This window comes from Delphinapterus leucas, chromosome 17 (genome assembly GCF_059928025.1).
Source record: "Delphinapterus leucas isolate spDelLeu-1000000601 "Yukka" chromosome 17, BTC_Dleu_Yukka2, whole genome shotgun sequence".
In the NCBI taxonomy this organism is placed as follows: domain Eukaryota; kingdom Metazoa; phylum Chordata; class Mammalia; order Artiodactyla; family Monodontidae; genus Delphinapterus; species Delphinapterus leucas.
In genome coordinates, this window is record NC_143145.1 from 8,695,566 (window position 1) to 8,720,298 (window position 24,733).

Consider the following 24,733-nt stretch of genomic DNA (forward strand, 5'->3'; position numbering starts at 1 on the left):
CTCTTTTCATCCTGCCCAGGTTCCTACCCACCATCCCTCTCTGCAGGGATGCCTTCCTCACTGGGCTTGGGCTCCTGCCCTCGTGCCAGACCACCTGCACCCGGGATGCCCCTCACTGCTGGGGCCCCGGCTTCCAGCACAGGGCAGCCCTCTGCACACCATCTTCATCCTGTTTGGGTTCCACCACTCTGCTCTGGACCAACATAGCTATCGCTCGCCTCTCTACTCTTTCTTTACTCTGCCTCCCCTGATGGCTTTAGGAATTAGTTGTTCTGAAAGGAAGGGAAGAGAAGGAAAGGGAAGGGAAAGGAAAGAGCGGGGAAGAGGAGCAGCCACCTTGACAAACCTTTTCTCCCTCTCTCCCTTCCTTTTGTCTGTCTTTCTTTCCTTCCTTCCTTCTTTCCTATGTTCTCAAAATAGGGAGACGAGTTAGGAGATACACCATATTGCATGCAAAAGGTGACAGGAACCTGAACTGGAATATTGGTAATAGGATTATAGTGGACAAGAAGTACGTAAAAAGAAGTTAGGACTTAAGATCTGCATGGCTTGATGACTGATGACATGAAGGGGCTAAGAGGATAGTTTAGGTTAACTTCCTAGTTAACCCTGACTTGACTCTTGGTGTTGAATCACACCTGATACCAAAATGGTGATGACGTTGATAGAGTTTAGACGTAAAGAAGGCAGAAAAGCTGTCTTGAGGAGTACAGAGTGAGAGAAAATATGGAGACTTCAGTTTGGACATGTTGAATGTGATATGTCTTGCGGGCATGTAGAAACAGGAGTGTGATGTTCAGTTGGATGGTCAGACATGGGGTTATTGTTTGGGAGTCATCAGAATCTGGGGTTAGTGAAACCAGTGGGCATGACTACTGTCATCAAGACCATAAGGAAAGGAAATATTGGGTCAAGGATGGAAATCTCCATCACATTGATGGGGTGGAAAAGCCTGCAAAAGAGATCAAGAGGAATAGACTTCATTGCAAAGGAGGACAAGGAAAGAGTAGCATCAGAGTTTCAAGACAGTTGAGAGATTTAAGAGACAGTCCATGGTCGATTGTGCCACATGCAGCAGACTCTTCTAGTGACATGGTGCATTGAAGAGGCTCCATTAGATTTGTCAACATAATGCAGTCACGCCAGATAGTGACCAAATCTAAATGTGAACAGCCCAGAGCTTATGGATACGGGCAGGAAAATGATTTCCTTTGGCTGGAGGGACTAAGGGGTTGAAAGTAAGGGGAGGGCTTCCCTGGTGGTGCAGTGGTTGAGAGTCCGCCTGCTGATGCAGGGGACGCGGGTTCGTGCCCCGGTCCGGGAGGATCCCGCATGCCGCGGAGCGGCTGGGCCCGTGAGCCATGGCCACTGAGCCTGCACGTCCGGAGCTTGTGATCCGCAATGGGAGAGGCCAAAACAGTGAGAGACCCGTGTACCGCAAAAATAAATAAATAAATAAATAAAAAAGAAAGAAAGTAAGGGGAGACACAGATAGAAAAGTGAGTCACGACTAAGCCTTTTTGAGGTTTCTGAAAAACCACTTCTTGGTAAGCAGTGCAGTTAATCAACAGACTTAAAATATTGCAACTGTTATTTCTATGATGTGTTATTGTACACATTTTACTGCCTGTGTGATTTTTCTGGCTTTTTTTCCTTTTCTTTTCTCTCAGCAGGATGTGAAGGGCTGACAAAGCTTGACTTGACGGTAAATTTCATTGGCGAGCTGAGCAGTGTGAAAACCCTTCAACACAACATCCACCTGAAGGAGCTCTTCCTCATGGGAAACCCCTGCGCTGACTTTGACGGCTACAGACAGTTCGTGGTGGCAACTCTGCAACAACTAAAGGTATGCTTTTTTTTTCAGTGATACAAAATTCCCAGAAAAATGAAAACAAGCAACTACAGTGATTCCTGATTTATTCACAGCATTTTCAGAGAATGTGTTGTTTTAGAGGATGGACTATTCCAGAAAATCAAAACCGAGTCTTTGGCTCACTGAACCTTTAAAGTTGTTTTAATATTATAGCTTTAATAAACCTTTGAAAAATAAATTGCATGCTTTTCTCCTTTCTCATTCAGAACACGCACAGTTTAATTGAACTTTCTTGGTGAGTTCAAGTCATTGTTACAAAGAGCGTTCCTTATTACTAGTAGCAAACCAAAAGTTTAGGGCTTTTCAGGTGGTGACAGCTATATACCTTTGTATTTCACAGTCTTAAACTACTGTGCTTTTTAAAGTATTATTTCTTACTATTGCTTTCTATTAACTCATTTGCTATGTTAGTAATTCTCAAACTCTGGTATGCTTTGGAGTACTTAGATGGGGTTCGCTGGGCCCCTCCCCCAGAGTTTCTGATTCAGTAGGTCTGATGGCCGCCCAAGAATTTGTATTTCTAACGGGCTTTCAGGTGATGCTGATGCTACCGGTCCAGGGACCTCATTTGAGAACCACTGCTCTGTGTGTTAATTTCTTATGCCAAATCTCCCCATATTCGATACTTTTGGTACTGGGAAACAACACATGGTTTCTAGAGAAATCATACACCTGAGAATATTTAAGTAGTAATATTAATGTCCATGTGATTCCAAGAGTTCCTGACCTGCATGTATTGGTTTGAAACCTTGGGAGCTTCCCAGGTGAAATCTGAAACTGGCCCCCATGCACGGAGGGCAAGGAGAGACCAAAGAAAGAGGCAGGACTCCAGATGGGTAGGTGGCAGGTTTAATAAGCAAGGAAACCTACTTACCAAGCTTGTTTTGGGCAACAGGATGAGTAGATCTCTGCGCCTGCCTGCCATAATCTTACAGGTTTATAGAGAGGCCTTAACTGGGTTCAGTCACGTACACTGTCCAGAGGGTCTCAACAGAGCCTTACTGTCTCAAGGCTGCACCCTTGGAACCGCTCCTAGTGTGGGAGCAGCGGGCAGAAGGTACATTCCAAGGACAGGGGAGAGGGTGAGGAGCCTGTGATTGGCCAGGTCCAGTTGCAGGCCATCCAGTGGTCACGTCCTTTTGGTGTCCCTCCAGCAGCAGGGACAGCATTTTGCTTCTGCAGAGAGAATGCATGGAGGCTCTGGCTTTCTAACAGTCCTTTTCCTCTATCCTCAGAGGACATTTGTTTTTAGACTACTGTGTTCTGTGTAGTCAAAATTGCTGGATTGATAGAACACATTTCTTCTAATGTAAAGTTTCTTTGATTAAGAGAAGGAGTGATTCAGGTAATTGAATCTAGAATATATATGTAGAATGAGTGATGAAGTAGATCAAACATAACCCAGGCTGATCATCATTGTACAATGACTTCCTAAAAAAATGAACTGATGAGAACCAGAATTTCAGAGAAAATGGATGCTGTGAACCATCTCCCTGGAAGGGTGCAGGGACTGTCATCACAGCTGGGCCCCCTGTCAACTCTGCAGTGCCTGAGCTAGGGGTATGTGAGAGCCATCAGACAGGTGCCTGAAGCATGGGCCAGGGTTGTTCCAGGTGCTTTGGACACAGCATCTCTGATACTCCCGGCCTCTTGCAGGGAGATGATTAGGTGCATTCTGAGATGAGGGAGCCAGGCCTTGGAAAGCTGATGCTCCTTGTTTAAGGTGACACACCTGGCAAGTGACCCTGGTGGGATTTGAACCTAATAGCCCACCATTCACACCATAACCACACTCACTGCTTCTGTCTGGGTTAATGTACAGGCTTCAGGCCCAGTCTTTCCTTTCAGAAAGACTGTTCTGAATAAGCTGTTACAACAGGCAACAGCCTCCCTTTGAAATATGGTATTCATAAATGTGTTTATTAGTATTTAAAAACAGCTTGATACATTTTAGAGTCTTAGTTACCATTCCATTGAAAGTTTGTGATCTACTTGACAGGAGTTGCATTAACAGATGTATTATTTTCCTAGGGCTGCCATAACAAAGTTCCGCAAACGGGGTGGCTTGAACATCAGGAATTTATCTCATTGTTCTGGACACTAGAAGTTCTAGGTCAAGGTGTGGGCTGGTTGCTTCTGAGTCTGTGAGGCAGCATCTGTTCCATGCCTTTCTCACAGCTTCTGGTGGGTCCTGGCAAGCTTTGACTTTCCTTGGCTTGTGGAAGCGTCACTCCCATCTTTTTTTAAGGAGACCAGTCATGTTGGATTAGGGGCCCACGCTACTGCAGAATAATCTCATCTTAACTGATTACATCTGCAGGGACCCTACTTCCAAATAAGGTCACATTCTGAGGTACTGGGGGTCAGGGCTTCAACATAACTTTTTTGGGGGGGAACACAATTTAAGTCATAACAACAGAGTAGTTATTTAGACAGACATGCACAAGAGGTGTGAGGAGATTCAGCCCTTTTCAAGTATCCTCCTCCTAGTGTCTGAGCCACTCCAGGTGGTAAGTAGGCACTGTAGCCTAGTGGGAAAAGTTTTGTAGCAGACAAACCAGGATAGGACTCATGTCTCTGCTACCGGTGAGTTGCATGCCTCATTTTTCTCATCTATAATGGGTTAATAATTCCTACTTTAAAGAAGTTCTTTGAGACCCTCAATAAATCTTAGTTTCTCTTTCTCTTCTTTGCTGAAGCACACGCGCAATTATTATCAAGAAACGTAGACGGTCTGCCTCTGTGTTGCAAGAACTCTAAGTGAATAAAGATCAAGGAATACTGCAATGCATAGCCTAAAACTTAATCTCTCAGTTCATCAGGGCTTCTGAATTCAGCTGTGATTTTGGACTGAAGAAAACTTAGGCCAATTTTGAAAACTACCTAACAAAAGTCTTCAAAAACCTGAGATCCAACAAGAAGGCCCCGAGAACAGGTGCTGGCATACATGTGACACCATCTCAAATTTGTCATCAGTTCCCAGTATGAGGTCATCTGCTTCCTGCCTGTATTGGTGACAAGGGGTTTATTGGTCATAATCTTTTAGAAACAGTAGGTCTAAATTATATCAATGTTTATTTAACCCAAGTATAAGGAAATATATATATATGTTATATATAATACTATATATGTATATATATAAAGTTAATACTTAAATCCTTACATCCCAGATACAGGTAAGAGAATATATCACCTTCTTTGCAATGTTCATCAAAATTCCAGTGAAAGAAATTATATTTATCCAGAATTTTCCAAATTGTTTAGATCTTTTTTTTTTTTTTTTTTTTTTTTGGCCGCTCTGTGGGGCATGTGGGATCTTAGTTCCTTGACCAGGGATCGAACCTGCGCCCCCTGCTGTGGAAGTTCAGAGTCTTAACCACAGGCCCAGAATTGCTTAGATCTTAACCCTAGCTTAAAGGAGGTTAATTACCAAAAATAAAAAAAAAGGCTAAGTACTTAGACCACAATTACTTATCACCTTAAATAATAGGTTTTATTGAATTCGATTTTATCATTATGGCCTCACCTTTCACTGAAGGATCTTAGAAGAGACAGCTTTGTGAAGACTGTTATGTATGGACATGTTGCTACAGAAACAATGCGTGACATCTCTCAAGATCTCCACTAAGAAACTCTACTTTAGAAATATGTTTTAGAACTAAGTATTAGAGAGAAGCTAGAAACGAGTATATTTTCTCAGTAAAGAAAGCAAAAATCGCTTCACCGATGATTTTTTTCTGTTTTGCTTTGGCCGCCAGCAAGCTCAGAGCCAATTCTGCTGCCCATCTACAGCAGCCATATGAGTTCTTATGACCAAAACCTACTTTAAATTATTTTTTTTCCAAATAGTGACATTATAATTTTGACTTTTAATTAACTGCTCCTGATAATTTTTATTTTTTATTATTTTTTAATTTATTTATTTTATTTATTTATTTTTTTGGCTGCGTTGGGTCTTTGTTGCTGCACGCGGGCTTTTCTCTAGCTGCGGCAAGTGGAGGCTACTCTTCGCTGTGGTGTGCGTGCTTCTCATTGTGGTGGCTTCTCTTGTTGCGGAGCACGGGCTGTAGGCGCGTGGGCTTCAGTAGTTGTGGCTCGTGGGCTCTAGAGCGCAGACTCAGTAGTTGTGGCACACAGGCTTAGTTGCTCCGCGGCATGTGGGATCTTCCAGGACCAGGGCTTGAACCTGTGTCCCCTGCGTTGGCAGGTGGATTCTTAACCACTGCACCACCAGGGAAGCCCATAACTGCTCCTGATAATTTTTTTAAATTCATATTTAACTCCATCTTCGTGTGTTTTGTATTTGTTTGTGTTAGTTTCCTTTTGCTGTGGTAATGAATGACCACAAACTCAGTGGTTTAAAACAACACGAATATATACTCTTTGTTTTGGAGGTCAGAATCTAAGATTGTGGTGTTGGCAAGACTCTGCTCCTTTTGCAGGCTTCAGAGGAAATTTTGTTTCCCTGCATTTCTCAGCTTCTAGAGGGTGCCTGCATTTTTGAGTCCCTGCCCCTTCCTCCATCTTTAAGGCCAGCCGTGTAGCATCTTCAGACCTCTCTCTAACTCTGACCCTGACACTTCTGCTGCCTTCTTTCCTTTATAAAGACCCATGTGATTACATCCGGCCCACCCAGATAATCCAGGATAATCTTCCCATTTTAACATCCTTAACTTAATCTCATCTGCAAAGTCATTTTTACCATGGAAGGTAACATTCGCAGGGATTAGAAAGTGGACATTCTTGGGGGACCATTATTCTGCCTACCACACTTTTCTAAATACCTCACCTCTCTTTGTAGAAAAAGGCTCAGTAAATAAGTAGGCATCTCTAAATTGGTAGCTTTGAACCTTCAGATTTTGGGTTGGTGTTTTTAATATTTCAGTTTGGAACAATCTCTATAGAGGTACCAGATGGAAACAGTGACCATAAGAATTAATAATACACTCTACATGTCTTGTCAAGGGTAGAACATGGGCTCATTTGCAATAGAGCTCAATTTTGTGTGATGTACGAGGCCCTTTTTCGTAGAGAGCATTGAGGACTTGACTTGAGGCACTGAAATTCTTTACATCGTGAGCAGTTATAAAATTACTGTATTTTGGGAGCTTGTCATTAATAATCAGTTTCAACAGGAGACCTACTTCTTATTATTACCAGTAAAGATACTTTGTAAACTGTGTTAATTGTATGAAGTAAACATTGATGTAGATCAAAGTTTCTGACGTTTCCCGTTAATTGCTTTGCTTTTAATTCCATATCACTAAGGTGCATAATTTATTATTTCTCATCTTGCAAGCAAAGTTTGCTTGGGGCTGATTCAAATGGTGACTTTTGAATAAATGCACTGTGTTGGCTGTTTTTTATTCCAGTGGTTGGATGGTAAAGAAATTGAGCGTTCAGAAAGGATTCAGGCATTACAGGACTTTCCAGCAGTTGAACAACAAATCAGAGAGCAGGAGAAAGCTTACTGCCTCAAACGAGCCAAGGACAAGGAGGAGGCTCAGAGGAAACTGCAGGAGGAGGAAAACGAAGGCGAGAGAGAGGGAAGGCACACAGGCTTTGACGGACGTTGGTACACAGACATCAGTGCTACTCTGTATGTAACTTTTTTTTTTTCTTTTAAAAAACTGTCAATATCCTCCTGTTTTATTTACTTCTTACTTGTACAGTATGAGTAAAAACAACAAGGCAAAACCAAAAAGCAGAAATAAAAACCTTTCATTTCCTGTTGTGAAGGGCTGTATGTTACCACAATGCAGGAAAGAACATTGAATAACCACTAAATACTACTCTGTATGTAACTTAATAGAGTGTACTTTCTAGTTAACTTGTGTTAAAAAAGTTCTCTTCCCAAGGTGTTCACGGTTTCACTTATATTCCAGACAACTGATTTGAAGAATAAATTATGATGTGAATTTTGGGTGAAGACGATGTATGTTCATCCCATTGTTTGTGACAATTCTGTGACAAGGCTTGCCTCCCTTAAAGCCTTTTCAAACTAGCAACTTTAATTTGCATCTAAAATTATCTTCAGACAAATCTCTCTAAAAGATACACAGGAAAGATAAATTAACAGGTGTACTTTGATTTATAAAGTAGGAATATTTTAGAAAAGTTAAATGCAAATCACATTATTATAAATTGAGTAATTTTGATTACATCATAAGATGTTCTGTTTTGTGAATTATGTAATGAATACATCTTTAATGGGATTAATAAGCCCCTAATTGGTCATTTTTACAAGCATGAATTTTTCATTCTTGCTTATTTTAAGAGAATTGCACCTATAGTCAGGTGATTTGATTCCACACAACAAAAGCTTTAAATATTTTGTAACAGAATCTCTTAAGCTTGAGAAAATAATAATTATAAAATATTTCAGATGTACATAAATGTTAGAAAAATAAATAGGCAGCTTAATAATAAATGTCAATAGTTCACATGTTTGCTTTGGATCTTATTTTATTTTATTTCATTTCACTTCACTTCACTTCATTATTATTTTTTTTCGGGCGTGCCGCACAGCACGCAAAATCTTAGTCCCCTGACCAGGTTTCAGAGCTACACCCCCTGCAGCAGAAGCGCAAAATCTTAACCACTGGACTGCCAGGGATGTCCCTGGATCTTTTATTTTTAAATGAGAAATAAAATATCAATAGAGGAGAAGCTCCTTAAGTATTTCTCCCCCATCCCACTCCTCCTTTCATCCTCCATGGTGTCCACCATCCTAAAGTTAGTGTGTGTTTGGTATAATGTTGATCCCATCCATATTGTAATGTATTTACTACGTAATTATGCCTCCTTAAACAAGAGTAGTTTCATGTTGTTGTTGTTTTTTAGCATGAATATCTTTCTACAGCTTTGCTTTTCATTCAATATTATGTTTTTGAGATTTATGCATATGAAGACACGTAGAACTAGTTCATTCATTCTAACTGTGCAGTAAAATTCCATCGAATGAATAAATCACAGTTTATCCCAGAGGTCATATTCAAAATATTTAGCAGCAATTCTTTATTCCTGACCAGTCAGAATATGCACCAGCTCCAACAATCTGTGGGTTTTTTTCAGACAGTGGTGCACACATCTCCTTGTTCTAGTACGGAAGTTTCTGTAGTGTATTCAGCAATTGCTGCATATTAATTGTAAACATCTTTTCAACTTTATATGCATTGCCCAGTTGTTTTTTAAAGTGTACTAATTTTAACTTATATATCAGCAGGATAGGTGAGTTCCTAATCTTTGCCAGTAGTAGATAATGTGATCTCTTAAAACATTGGCTAATCAAGTTGGTTGTTAAATAACATCTAATGTTTTAATTTGAATTTCTAGAATGATGAGTGAGTTTCAGTATCTTAAATGTCTTCTTTTATTTTATTTTTTTTTTTTTTTGCGCTACGCGGGCCTCTCACTGTTGTGGCCTCTCCCGTTGCGGAGCACAGGCTCAGCGGCCATGGCTCACGGGCCCAGCCGCTCCGTGGCATGTGGTATCTTCCCGGACGGGGGCACGAACTCATGTCCCCCGCATCGGCAGGTGGACTCTCAACCACTGGGCCACCAGGGAAGCCCTTAAATGTCTTCTTATATGTTTATTGGCTATTCAGATTTCTTCTATTCAAGACCTCCACCTATTTTAAATAAGTTGTACTTTTTTTTCTTACTAATTGATAGTTCTTTTATATTCTAGATGCAAATTCTTTAGTCCTTATGAGCTTTGCAAGTATCTTCTCTCTGTCTGTGACTTGTGTTTAATTTTGATAAGTGCTTGTTTTATAGAATTTAGAAGTCTTAATGTAGTTAAACTTACGTTTATACTTTCTGATCTTGTTTATGAAAATTTTCAATACCCCAGTGTCATATCTGTCTATCTGGAATAACTTCACAGCAGTGTGGGGTAGGGTGCTAATCACTTCCCACACAGGTTTGTTTGTTTGTGCCCTATTGATTAAAGTGCTATTCTTCTCCCGTATTATATACCCTCTTCTCGTGATTCATGGGCCCATTTCTGGGCTCTCGGGACTCCTCCATGAGAGTACCTCCACTTGGTTTCAATTTCTATAAATCTTGATCTTTGGTAGGAGACATTTTCGTGTTTCAAAATTATCTTGGCTATTCTTGACTCTTTTTTACTCTTCTGTGAGAATTTTAGAATCTGCCATTCAAATTCCTCCCAGATCCCTAGTGTAATTTTGGTTGAAATTGAATTTAGTTTACACGTTAATAAGGGGAAAGTTGACATCTTCAGGACATTGATTCTTTCCTTGCTGAACTTTGTAATAGCTCTATTTATTTAGACCTTCTTCTGAGTCCTTCAATAAGTTTTTATAATTTTTCTCTATAAAGGTTTTACACCATTTCTTATTAGATTTATTTCTAGGTATCTTGTAGAATGGGATTTTAAAAATAGGCTTTTTTTTAATTGATTGAAATGATTCCATCTTGTGGAGTACTCCTTTATTTTTTTTTATTTTTATTATTTTTTTATGTTGGGGGTAGGAGTTTATTAATTAATTAATTTATTTTTGCTGTGTTGGGTCTTCGTTTCTGTGTGAGGGCTTTCTCTAGTTCCAGCGAGCGGGGGGCCACTCTTCATTGTGGTGCGCGGGCCTCTCACTGTTGCGGCCTCTCTTTTTGCGGAGCACAGGCTCCAGACGCGCAGGCTCAGTAGTTGTGGCTCACGGGCCTAGTTGCTCCACGGCATGTGGGATCCTCCCAGACCAGGGCTCGAACCCGCGTCCCCTTCATTAGCAGGCAGATTCTCAACCACCGCGCCACCAGGGAAGCCCCAAAATAGGCTTTTAATTGGGTCTTTCTGATGTATATAGAGACAAATGGTTTCTGTGTACTGATACTGTATTATGCAATCTTGCTGGACTTTTTAAAAAGATGCAACAGTTAGTCTGTAGATTATCCTGTGTTTTCTATGTAGGAAAACCCATTTTTTTAATAAACAGCAACTTAAAATTGTTTCCCAGTCCTTCTACCTCTGCTTTTTATTTTTTATGGTGCCTGCTGAGCCTCCAGTACGAGGTAGAATAATAGCGGTAAGAATGGGTGTCCATTTTCTTGTTCCTGACTTTTAAAAGAATGTTTCCAATTCCTCATCATTGAGTATAATGATTCCTGTGAGGCTTTGGTAGAATTAAGTTAGTTTTCTTTTATTCCAAGTTGATGAACAGCTTTTATCATCATGGATACTGGATTTTTATTGAACGCTTTTTCTGCATCTATTGAGATAATCATGTTTTCCTGTTGTGTTGAATTAACATTAATAGATTTTTCAATATTAAACCATCCTTGAATTTCTAGAACAAGCTCACTTTGTCCACATATTTTTTTTCAATTTTTTATTGAAGTATAGCTGATTTACAATGTTGTGTTAGTTTTAGGTGTACAGCAAAGTGATTCAGTTATATATATATATTCTTTTTCAGATTCTTTTCCATTATAGCTTATTACAAGATGTTGAATATAGTTCCCTGTGCTACATAGTAGATACCTTGTTGCTTATCTATTTTATATATAGTAGTGTGTATCTGTCTCACAAACTCTTAATTTATCCTTCCCCCCACCTTTCCCCTCTGGGAACCATAAGTTTGTTTTCTATGTCTGTGAGTTTGTTTCTGTTTTTGCCAAAGAACATTTTTTTAATGAGAATGAAACCAATTATTTCGGTGACCATTAGCTAAAATATTGTAGAATATTACAGATTCCCTTAATAGATTGTTTTTTTTTCCAGTACTGTAAAGAGCCATAGCTATGTGGCAAAGCATTTATTTTCAGTAATTTGCTCTATTTTGCTTATAAAACTGTCTAGTTGCATTTTATAATACGTAAGGTATCTAAGCAGATTTTACTGTGTTCCGTTTATACTATTTAAATTTCATATTCTGGTAGTTTTTGTCCCTCCTTTCAAAAAGCATCTTATTTGAAGGTCAACTAAATGAGCATTTTGTGTCATCTCATTTCAGTAATAACAAAATCTAACATTTAATGAGTACTTACTATTTGCCATACTTGGTACTAAAGGCTTCCTGTAGATTTTTTCATTTAATGTCATTTTGTAACAGAGCATATTCTAGGGAGAGGTGAGGGGAGAAACCTATCCTAATTGTGTGCTGTTTGAATGATGTCCTTTTCTCTCTGCTAGAATAGAGTCTCCTGTAAGTAGTGTTGCTGTCTATCTTGACTAGGGCTGTCTCTCTGGTGCCTGGCACACAGAAAGACACTCAATAAATATTACTTGAATCCATGTTGAATGAATATTGACTATCATATAATACTTATTTGATGCCATACAGAGACATCATGTAATTCTCTGACAGTCCACAAAACATGAATAAAAAAGAGAGCAGAGCACCGTTGCCATATAAAGCTACAAAATCCAAAGTTATCCATGAAAAATGGAGTAGTTAGAGGCCATACCATGGGCGATCTCATGTATCCCACTGGAGAATTTTAGAGGTAGAGAATCATTAAAGAGCCTGGAAATAATATGATTACATTTTTAAGAAAGATTCCTCTGGGAGCAGGGTGGAGGATGGAATTGAAGCGTGCAAGACTGGAGGTGGAGTGATTGCTAAGGCCCAGTGGTCCCTGAGTTTGTCTGATCATCAGAACCTCCTGCAAAATATTGTAAAGCAAGGGTCCTGGACCCCACTTCAAATCAACTGGAGAGACTCTGGTGGGAGCCCAGGAATCTGTACTGTGTATAAAGCTCCCCAGGTGACTCACATCGGCCAGGTCTATGAACCCTTGAACCTGATTACTACAATATTCCTGGTGATAGATGAGGTGGGCCTGCCCCAATGCTGTGGCACTAATTTCCTCCAACTTGGCTCAGATAGGCTCTCTTTCAGACACATTTTGTCATTCAAAGGTAAGAAGATAACACACACACAAAATATAGATATTTAAGGGGCAGCATTCAGGATGAAACTCAAACGTCCATTATTATTGGTTTTAACGTGCCCTGTGTTCCTTTCTAGCCCATCTTCTGAAGAGAGCAAAGACGACGTCCAGGCACCAGAAATACAAGAAGGGGGATGTAAGAAAAAGAAATTAGACAACGGTGAAGACGACCTGGAATTCTGGAATAAGCCCTCTTTGTATACCCCCGAATCTAGATTGGAAACTCTGAGACATATGGAAAAACAACGGAAAGACCAAGAAAAATTAAGGTATTCCATTTTATCCTGTCATTGAGAGTGATGGAGTATATTTTCATGATTGTACCTTGTTTTACCCATTATCTGTGTTAAATCTGTGTTAGCTATCACACACAAACTTTGCTTTTTCTGATTTCAGCTTTTTGTTGAAGTGTTATCTACTAACCCTTCTTTAGGATGTCATGAATCTTGGCATTTTAGGTAGGGTTTTGTTTCTATGACCTTAGCTTTTTAACAACTTTAAATGTGTCAAATAAGAGCCTGGCCTGGTTTACAGATACTAGTTATCCAAGTCATTCTGTTCAGTGTGCTGTAGTCTGCACGATCTAATGGGTTCCTGAGATGTTTTCCTCTTCTGAATGCCCTCTAATTGTCCTGTGTCATGGAGAATAATGTAGTTCATGGAAACATGAACTACAGTTCATGTTTAAGATCCAGAAAAATGTGAATAAATTTACATTATAAAATAAAGCTAAATGACATAAAATTTGTATTAAAAGAACAACAGAAATCCAAGATGAAGAATTGCCTGCAGTTCTGTCATCTAAACAGATTTGTCCGTCTGATCTTCTAGAGCTTGTCCATATATGCCTTTTTAAAGTTTTTATGTATTTTCAGTAGGTGTTTAAGTAAACAGAATTTATGTTCTACATTTTCTTTCATGTTATTCCATGAATCTTTCCTCTTTGCTCCATTTATTTTCCTCCTATCTCTGCCCCTTCGTGGTAATAAGAGTTAGCAGGCTTGGGTCCATCCTACCAGAACTTCCTCCACATGCTACAGTCATATAAATGCAAACGTAGGATTGACGGTCTTTTCTTAAAAACAAAAGTGGACTTAGATTTTATGTATTTGTTCTCACTAAATCATCATCAACACTTGTCTATAACTTTCTAGACGAGTAGGTAAAGAGTGAACACATTTTCCAATAGCTGTAAAATATTTCATAGCATGAAGGCACCACAGTCAATCCAACCATTCCTCCATTGATGGACATTCTTGATGGTTCCAAGGTTTTGCCACTGTAGGTAATGCTGTGATAGACATCCTTTTATGTCGATCCTACGTCCTGGTATTTTTATTTCTATAACATAGATTCTATTTGGCATTTTAAAAACTGTAATTTTAACTAAAGTAGATGTATACACAAATGGGGAATTAACAGTTAGCTGAGTAAATCATGCATAAAATAGACTCATTTAAATATTCGTGGCTATCTCGTGAAAAGGAGTTTTCTCCCCCATTCGAATTATCTGGCAAATTGTCTTGGTCACATTTTCGCTTTACAGATATAGATATAATCACACAGAAATTTGGCTCGATTGTCAGTTCCCATCAATGGACTTCATCACAGTGAATTGCTGATGTATTCACAAATACCTGATTAATTTTTCTTAAACTGTTTCACACATTAATTGCTTTTATATTATCTTTGTTTATTTTTTTCTCTCTCCCGCCCCTTGTTCCCACCTATCCCTAATATTAAGTGAAAAAAAGAAGAAAGTGAAACCACCCAGGGTGCTGATCTCTGAGAATGGGAGAGCCCTGAATGTAAATGAGCCCAAGTAAGTGAGGCCGAGTGGAGACTTGAAGAAGCAGAATGTGTGGTGTTGGTCATACGATGGTTTCAATGACACGTTTGCTCTGCAGAGAATATATCTGACCACTCTTAACAAACTTGATGAGCCTAATAAGAATGTCATTTTGTGTGTATTTGAAAGCAGAACATCATTATGCTTTCAAGTGTGTAATGTTGTATTTCATTTTCTTGGCATCCAAAACGTGACCTTGACGTATGGAAATCTTAGTTATTTCTGTGTCTCCTGAAACTTTGAACCATGTACAGTTTTATGCCTGAAAATTCCAAGTGCATTATTGTTGTGTTTCTTAATTTTTAAAACTCTGCCATGAACAAGCTGGCTGAGGATACTGATAAATCTCCTATACACCTACTTTATACTCTGGAACGCATCTGCAAAGCATTTGAGAGCTAAGGAAAGAAATTGATATAAATACCTCAATGGAGTTGATGAGAGAGAAAAAATATTCCAACTGGAGATCCTCATGTATAGTAGTATCTATAGCTGTTTTTAAATTTCTAAACTAGAAAGCAGGCGGAAAAGGCCTTTTCTAGTCAAAGTACAGACCAAAAAGCCTACGAACTCGATCTTGTTGGCTTCATTGCTCAGAACCTGTTTACTTTGATCATTTCGTTTGCTGTGCTGTTACCACAATAGAAGAGGTGCTGTCCTAAATCACTCCTAGGCGTCATTCACGTCACCTTCACAGCAGTCTTGTGTGGTAGGCAGTATTTCTTCTTCACAGGTCAAAAACTTGAACTGAGAGGTGAATGACTTGCCCAAGGCCACGTAGGTAATAGGTGGTGTGTCTGACTTGCCCATGCTAGCCCATTTCTAGTGGTTTCCATGATCAAGTTCATAATCTCACCCCCACCTCACCCCACCACACACACACACACACACACACACACACACACACACACACACACCTTCTTTATCCAGAAGTCATGAATGCAGCACAACACATGATGCTAATCCCTGGGGATACAGAAGTGAATATGACAGATTTCTGCCTTCAAGGAACTTAAAAATCTAGTGGGGAGACTGTCTCTCTTCAGGCTACAGCAGGGCTTGTGGGAGACCCTCTGGGCTCTGCGTGCCCCTAGTGAGACCACAGAAGCTTCTGCAGTCCCATCGTTTTTATGTTCCATGTTCACATCATTTCTATATTCAGTCACATCTTTTCAAATCTCGGCCATCTACTTAACCTAACAGATTTGCCCAGATTGATCATACTTTCCTTCTCCAAACAGGTTCTTCCCTTTGCTTCTGATTCTTTGACCCTACTACCTTCTCATCTTCTGCTTTGCTGGATCCTTTCCGTCTTGTCTCCTGAGTGCTCTGGGGCAAACTCCTCAGCTATCTTCTCTTTCCACATTCACTCTTTCGAGATCTCACCAAATCCCATGATTTCAACACTATCCTTCCGTTACTTACAACCAGACCCAACCTCTTCCCTGAGCTCAAGACTTGTATATGCGCCTAGCTATCTGCTCTCCTGTGTGGATATAAACTATGTGTCGTAGGCTTATCGTGGCTAAAGCAGACATCCTCACTTCTATCCCCACAACCACGTACCGTCAGGCCCTCAGAGGTCCTCCAGCTCAGGAGTGAGCATCCACTGGGTATCAAGACCGAAACCTCGGATTCATCCTCAATTCTTCTCTCCCTCCTGTTATCAGTGAGCTCTTCCTTCAGAATTACCAGAATCCCACCCCTTCTCATTCACTCCATTGCCACCACCTTAGAGGAAGTCAGCCTCCTCTTGCCTGGACGGTTGCAATAGCCTGTTAAGTGGCACACACCCCCTCTCTTAAGGAAAATTCCTGGAAAGCACCAAGCCACATTTTCTTTACGGAATTAAATCACATGATCTCATCTAGCTGCCAGGGAGGCTGGGGAATGTGGTCTTTACCCTGCAGAGCCATATTCCTCATTAAAATCAGGGACCCTGTTACTATGGATAAAGGGGGAGCAGACAGTGGGGAATGGCAGACAGTCTCTGCCATAGAAAACCTCCCTGAAATTACCTTTCAGGAGATATATGAAGGGAGAGTTTAAGCTGATGGCTGGAACATGGGGGAATAAGCAATCAAGGCAGAGGAGAAAGCATATAGAAAAGCCCCGAGATGAGATCAAGAATGCAGGGGTCACTTGAGCACCTGAAGAGGCCCCGCCCGGCAGGAGTGTTGGAAGCATGTGAGAGTGACCGCCACAAGCAGACATCCTGCTGGCAGCCACACCTGCGGGACAATGTTACGTTTCTCCAAACAGTCTAGCCTACATTCTTTAATATTGTTGGGGTGTTGTACTTTGCAGAGTGATATGATAAGTGAAACATTCAAAATAAAATTAACCAAGTAATTCTGAACAGTACATCGACAGTATGGAAGTTATACCTAGGACTCAATCTCAGGCTACAGTTGAGATTTGAAATCCTGCCTCCAAGGCTCACATGACCTCTTTCCCAGCTACGTCAGCCTCTCTGAGCCTGTTTCTTCTTCTATAAAATGGAAGTGATAGGTCATGGGCAGCATCTCAGCACTTCCGGGGGCTAGGGAAAGGTCACCAATGAAAGGAGAAGAAAAAAGACAAGACTGCTTAAAACTTAAGGAATGGAATGCTGGATAAGGGCAAGCAAATGCAACATGTAATTCCCCATCAATAATTCCGTGTTTTAGTTTGCTTCTTGCAAACCCCAATGAAATGGAAAAGAAAACTTTAACCACCAGGTGTCTCTGTCTCTGCACCGATGCTAATTTTTTTTTTTTTTATGTAGTTCAGGATTCTCTTATTGAAACAATGTAAACAGGAATAATTTATGAATATGTTGTAGGTTTCTGTTGAAATTTTTAAACTAACAGATTTTATTGACCAGCTACCAAAATAAGTTTGTCGTTGAAGATTATGACATAGTTTTTATCAAGTTTTCTTTTGATACTGGGATGGGGTTATCTATAAAGTATCGCTAAAAACATCCTCTTTTCCCCCCCCGCCCCAAATGGATTATTCCTTAGACTTGACTTCTCTTTGAGAGATGATGAAAAGCGTAACCAGATCGTCCTGGACCTGGCTGTATATAGGTAAAGACCTTTTATTATGCATTTATTTCATGGCATTTCTTGCTATTTTCATTCTCAGTCACAGCCCCTTGAGTTCTTAAACATGAACAGCGGCCTCTTCAGCACTGGCTGCCACCTCTTCCCAGGCCACGTCCTATATCCTGACTGGTTTCACCCCCGCACTCCCTGCTTGCTTACCCCTCATCCCCGCATCCTGACAGCTGCTCTTCCCCAACCCACAACTGTCCACAGCTGTGACATTCACACCATCAGCCTGTGTCACCTTCCACGCTTCCTTGTTGAAGCCATTTAAAGACACCCGGGCCATCTGCCTCCCTCCTTGAAGATTCCAGGTCCTGGCTCACTTCCTCTGTCCTGCTGATGATTTCAGGATCCACGTTCAGGACCCTTCTGCTTCTCCAGCCCTTTCAGACCCACCGATGCCCCAGTACTTTTGTCCTTGTGCCTCCCTCTGCCTGTATCACTCTCACCCTAGGTGTCCTCATGCCCTTCAGGCCTCTCTTCAGATGTCACTTTATTATAGAGGCCTCTCTGCCTCACCATCCAGTATAGACCAGTACCACCCCTGCCTCAGCACGTCCTTCCACCTCTCCCTGCTTTTTTATTTCTACCTGACAAACTCTCAATTTACCTGTATTTTGAAAAATGTGTAGTTGAGGCAGAAACTTTTTTTTTTTTGTTCCTACCTCTTTATGTCTCTAACACCTAAAACAGTGCCTGACACCTGTTAGGAGCTCAGTAAGTACAGGAGTAAATGGATGAATGAATGAATGATTTTGACGATGGAATCAATGAACATTTACATTCATGAGTTGTAATAAAGGCATTTCTATTTTTGGGATTTTATTACATGCTCTATCTCATTTAACTTCTCAGTAACCCAGTGGCATGGGAGAGATTGTTATCCTGGGATTACCCAAGGGGGCTGAGTCTTGTGAAAGTAAACATGGTAATTGGAGAAGCCACAATGTGAACCCTCAGTCTTAGGTCCAACTTTGTTTCTTTAATTGTGATAAAATACACATAACTTAAAATTCACCATTTCAACCCTTTCAATTGTACAACTCAGTGGCATTCAGTAAATTCACAATGTTGTGACCCCATTACCACTATCTACTTCCAGGAAATTTTCTCACGCATAAGGAAACCCCGTACCCCGTAAGCAGGCACTCTTCATTTCCCCCCTTCCCCTGGCAACCACTCATCTGCTTTCTGTCTCCATAGTTTGCCCATTCTGGGTATTTCATATAAATGAATCACATCTGGCCTTTGTGTCTGGTTTCTTTCACTCAGTATAATGTCTTCCGGGTTCATCCATGTTGTAGCATATTCATGGCTGAATAATATTCCATTGAATGGAGAGACCACCTTTTTGTTTATCCGTTTACCCACTGACGGGCACTTGGGGTGTGTCCATCTTTGGCCGGCGTGAATGGGGGCCGGCTCTCGGTGCAGCCCTCCCTCATCACACTCAGCTGTGTCTCCCGCGCCTCCAACAGCCCTTCTGCCCACTTGCTGCCAGGTCACCTGCCTTTAAGAAGCGCTGCCTTCCATTCCAGCCCTCCTCCAGCTGACTGCATGTTCTCTGTTGCTCCAACTCCCTGAGCTTCCCTTTCTGCTGTTTTTCAGTTAAACATTCCCTTTTTCATCCTTTTAAGTCCTTTCCATTTTTAGGCCTTATTCCTGGAGTTCAGTGAATGTGTACCTCTTTCTCCTTTTAGCTCGATTAGCTACTTAACATTAATCCTCAGATGAAAACTTTCCTCATTTCCCCGTGCATGTACCTTTTCAAGAACTAGTGATATTTCTCCTGTCTAAGTAGAAAAATCCTTCCATTCACATGATTCTGTCCAAACTATTACACTAAAATTCCTTGTTATCTTCATTGGCACATGGATGTATGCATGAAAGTTCATTCATTCATGTATGCTTCCTGCTTCTATTCCTTCCAGTAGCTGTAGAATGCCTACTACATGCCACGCACTGGGAGACTGTAACCAGCCTGTTCTGAATACAGTCCCTGCTCTCCTGGGTTTACGGCCCAGTGGGGATGGCAGACAATACATAGGCAGGCATCTAATAGGTAATTACAAAGGGAGAAGAGTGCCGTACAGGAAAAGGACAGAGTTCAGGGATGGAGAACAATGGTGCGTGTAGTCTGGTGGTTGGCGGTGTAGGGGATGGCTGGAGAGAAAGGGAAAGCCAGGGACGTGAGCACTGAAAATTGAAGGATAAGGTGTAGCGAGCTCTACAAAGGACGGTAGAGGATTATTGTAGGCAGAGGAGAGCAGCACATGCAAAACCCTTGTAGGTCGGGGCAGAGGAACTTTAGGCGGCCCTAAGCGCGAAAAAGAATCTGTAATCCATAGTTAAAGTGGTAGATAATAAACATGAAGTTGTAGGAAAACCTGACTCTACTTTTTATTATTTTAATTTTTCATTAATTGTAACAATGCTTTATTACCACTAACTATGTACTAGGCATGGTGCACGTGTCTTCTTAGCAATCTTAGGGGATAGGCACTATTTGTATCCTCATTTTACAGGTGAGGAGACAGAGGCTTAGAAAGGTTAAGGAATGTGGTCCAGGGTAATAAAGCAGGAAGGGGAAGGTGGAGTCAGTCCTCACAAGCCTCTGTGGCTAAAACCTGAGCCTGTCACCCCTGTATCGTCCTACCTGCCATGATGTTTGTGATTTTTGAATCATCGCTGCATTTTCAAATATTTTAACACGTATAAAAATAATCGTTTGGCCAAACTTCTTATTTTAACGAGTGGTGTGGAATCTAAACCTTTCCTCTGCTCGCGAGGTGTAAGAGAACAATTGCCCCCAATCCTGAGGTCACTGCCATAGAGGGAGAGGGCTGGGCTTGCTGGGCAGGATGGGCTTGCGGAGCCAGTCTTCCGGGAGAGGTAGGATGGGGCAGCTGCAGAACAGCTGCAGGGAATCGAGAGCCCTAAGGACGCAGGAGCTTAGTGGATTCAGCATTCCTGGCTATTCAAGTCAGCCTTAGGGGCTTAAAATAAAATATTCATGAAGGAGCATGGCAAGCCGTTCTCTGCAAACCTCTGGTGTTTCAGGCCACAGATATTTTGGGGTAAGGGGCAATCAATGCCAAGTGTACTGTGGGTCTAAAAACGAAATTGCTGATATGTTGAATTTCCGGCGGTCTGGGCATGAATTTAAGATGAATATTCTAAGACCTGCTTAGCATGGAAATTGTAAACTTTCTTCACTTAAAATGGTCCCTTAAGTGGGACTTTGTATTTACACTTCTTTAAATGGTTTTGAAAATTATAACACTCGGTTGTTGAATTTTGAAGGTATATGGACACCTCTTTAATCGATGTTGATGTACAACCAACTTATGTGCGAGTGATGGTCAAGGGAAAGGTAAGTGTAACCCTATGGGCTGTTCCCATTTCAGAAGCTCAGCCTTGAATCAAACTAGCTTGCCTCAAAACAGATTTAAGTGATTTTAAAAGAGAAAAAGAGAAACCCAGTCAGGGTGCTGTTTTTTTAGACACACGATTTTAAATGACGGGAGTGGTATGATAAAATTTGTATTTTTAACCTGTGTTTGTTTTGTTAGTACTTTTTTCAGAGCTGATAAGATGGTCATGTATGGGTAGCCTATGCTTGAAGTTATATTTAAAATAATACACCCACTTAAATAATGTACCCATTTAAAATTGTCAGTGATTACATTCACAGCAACTGTAACTTTATCGCTTTTGAAATAGTAGTTTTTGCTGATTCTGAGCTTTCATATCAGTTAGCTTGAAGACATTAAAATGGAAATGTGTTGATGTTTTATGACAAGAAGTTTTATCTATAAATCCTTTATCAGCCATGTTCTCATAAATGGACCAGTCACGATCTGTGACTAACTGTTCCTCAGACAATTAATTAAAATTCGTAAAATCGTTCATGCATATCAAGCATTGCCCCTATTTTATTTTTTTCCTAATAAGCCTAAGCAGATTTTTTAAATAAGTGGTGAATCTTAAATCTGTAATGAAAACACCTCTTAAAGGAACCCCCTCGTGTAATACGCACTCACTCTCCACACCTCCTGTTTGCTTTCAGCCATTTCAGCTTGTCCTTCCTGCAGAAGTCAAACCTGATAGCAGCTCTGCTAAAAGAGCTCAGACAACAGGGCATCTGGTGGTCTACATGCCCAAGGTAGGTAGCCTCATTTGTTCAAACCTCAAGTTCCTACAGGAACGTGGCCTGCCAGGGCTCCTGATGACTTGTGATCAAGGTCTTTTGGGCTGAGAGAGCCAGAAAATGTACTTGGACCAGCTCAGGTAGGAGAACAAAGGCCTGTGAGAAGGGAGAGCTGGGACTGGGGCGCTGTGACTGTTGTAACTCCTCCTACCTGCAGTTCCCGCCTCCCAGCCTTCCTACCTGGCAGACCAGAGTGTGGAGGAGGGGTGCGTAGATCACAGGCGCCATGAGCATGCCCGGCACATGGTAATCAGTACTTCCGTTACCAATAACTTTGAAAGAAGATGTAGTAGGCCTTGGGTCTCTTAAAAAAAGTGTGGTTGAATTTCAAATATTGAGCTTACTAGATTCGTGACTTTGGGCAAGTTATTAACCTGGTTCTGGGCCTCTTTTTCCTAATATCGCTTTTAAGAAAGATAATACACATAAAATTCATAGCATAGTGAGCACTTATTGATGCCATCATTGTTGCTCTTTGTATTATTTTTATGATATGGACTAGATAGTATTTTTTTTTTTTTTAAAGAAGATGTTGGGGGTAGGAGTGTATTAATTTATTTATCTTTGCTGTGTTGGGTCTTCGTTTCTGTGCAAGGGCTTTCTCTAGTTGCGCCAAGCAGGGGCCACTTTTCATCACGGGGCGCGGGCCTCTCACTATCACGGCCTCTCTTGTTGCGGAGCACAGGCTCCAGACGCGCAGGCTCAGTAGTTGTGGCTCACGGGCCTAGTTGCTCCGTGGCATGTGGGATCCTCCCAGGACCAGGGCTCGAACCCGTGTCCCCTGCATTAGCAGGCAGATTCTCAACCACTGCGCCACCAGGGAAGCCCAAGATAGTATTTTAAACTAAAACTCTTTTTTGTCTTTTATTTGGAAGGAGAAGTGGTGTATATGTATTTTTTTCAGTTTTTTTTAATTGACGTATAATTGATTTACAATATTGCGCTAGTTTCAGGAATACAGCAAAGTGTTCTGTTTTTTGTTTTTAGGTTTTTTTTGCATATTACATTCCAGTGTAGGTTATTATAAGATAACGAATATAATTCTCTGTGTTTTGTAGTAAATCCCTGCTGCTTATCTATTTTATGGATAGTAATTTTTATCTGTTAATCACATCCTCCTAATTTGTCCCTCCCCCTCCCTCTTATGCTTGGTAAGTCAGACAGAGAAAGACAATACTATAAGATATGACTTATATGTAGAATCTAAAAAGTAATGCAAGTGAATCTGTATACAGCACAGGAACAGACTCACAGACATAGAGAACAAAACTATATGTGTACTTTTGATATGGCTGACTTCTAATGACTGGTAGTGTTCCCTCCGCTGACTTTCAGACTCTAACTTTGATCTCAGAGCTGAATGTCTGAGACAGAAGCTGTTTAGAAGCCTGAACAGACTTAACGTGGATAGATGACAATCCTGAAAAAACTTAAGGAAATAAAACTTTAAAAAAATTCATCTGTCTATATGGAATATTCCAATTCCTCAATACAGGCTCTGTGAATGAGTTAGGATGTTTTGTGCTGCAAGCTGCAGAAACTCCAAACAGAATTGGCTTTAACCGGAAAGAAGTGTTTCAACTCTTGTAACAAGATACGGAAGGTTGGGAGGGCCCAGTCAGGGGAGGGTCAGGCCCTTTCTGATATGTTAGCTCTGTACTCAGACCTGCTTCCTTCTTGACATGAGCACTTCCTTCTTGACATGAGTTACATGAGTAACTGGGGTGACTTGCTTTCGTGTTCTTACCTTGCACAAAAATGGAAAGACAGAGAATCAGAGAAAGACCAGAGAGAGGACCTCTCCCATCGCCATGGAATAAAAGCTCCTCTGGACTGATCTGGCTAATTTAGCTGAAGAGGCTAACAAATCCTGAGGAGCTTAACCCTGGACAATGAAACCAATCTCTGGCCAAAGAGATGGTGGTCCTTTCTTCGTTCCTATTATTTTATGTTTGGTTACTGTTATCTCATCCCATGAGCTAGGGGTAGGGTCAGCTTTGCCCCAGTCACTCAGGTTTCAAAGGGGAAGAGTAGATAAACCAGTCAACATGGGGTTCTCCTTGTGAGAAAGAAAAGGGACCTGGGGGACACAAAGATTATAAACTTGATTAACCAATAAGGTTTCTATAATGGTTTAATAATCCTTCATTTTCCCAAAGCCAGTTTTGTAACAGATTATGAGTAATCAGTTATGTATTTTTACTCTGAGGTAATAAGACAGCAAATACAATTTGTTGTCAAGCAATAAAACAACAAACGCAACGGGAAGAATCGCATTGTCCTTGTTGACTACAACAAATTAAGGAAATGCTTCTATGCCAGTTAGAATATCCTATAGGGAAATCTAAGCGATAACTCAATTACCTCAGTGTTTCGACAGAGACATTTGAATGACACTGCGATCAGCATTCTCCTTTCTTTTTTTTTTTGAAATTTCCATTCTAACTGAAAAGCCAAAGATTAAATGGTAACTGCTATTTTCCTAAAAGGAAATCAAGACGTATGATTTGTGTACCTTTTACAGGGTGCCAGGCAGTTTGATCAGAAGACCTCTGCTATCTCTGCTTATGAATCTTTTAAATGAATACAACATTCTATTTCCGTTATCCTTTTTGTCTTTATATCTGTTTAAATCTTCATGTTAAATATACCTAAAAAGTATAAAAAATGGCTTATTAAAGAAAAGGCATTTTAGAAGTGTTTGGTTGAAGATGAGATAATTTACATAGAAAGAATCAGAATGGTTCTTTTTTTTTTCTTAATAAGAAACTATGCATAACATTTTTTCCTTTGAG

At 40.6% G+C, this 24,733-nt stretch overlaps 1 protein-coding gene across 5 annotated transcripts in view; it reads left to right on the plus strand.

Moving 5' to 3' along the window:
* DNAAF11 (dynein axonemal assembly factor 11) overlaps nucleotides 1-24,733 on the plus strand; it is a 92,636-nt gene that overhangs the window by 35,736 nt on the left and 32,167 nt on the right. For 3 of the 5 annotated variants that reach the window (XM_089898711.1, XM_022554075.3, XM_089898713.1), the window contains 7 exons: nucleotides 1,671-1,846; nucleotides 7,246-7,472; nucleotides 12,865-13,056; nucleotides 14,532-14,609; nucleotides 17,642-17,707; nucleotides 21,032-21,101; nucleotides 21,798-21,893. In XM_089898711.1, coding sequence (XP_089754837.1) covers nucleotides 1,671-1,846; nucleotides 7,246-7,472; nucleotides 12,865-13,056; nucleotides 14,532-14,609; nucleotides 17,642-17,707; nucleotides 21,032-21,101; nucleotides 21,798-21,893 — 905 coding nt within the window. The remainder of the gene's footprint in view (nucleotides 1-1,670; nucleotides 1,847-7,245; nucleotides 7,473-12,864; nucleotides 13,057-14,531; nucleotides 14,610-17,641; nucleotides 17,708-21,031; nucleotides 21,102-21,797; nucleotides 21,894-24,733) is intronic. The other 2 variants (XM_089898712.1, XM_022554077.2) reach the window with 1 other exon arrangement.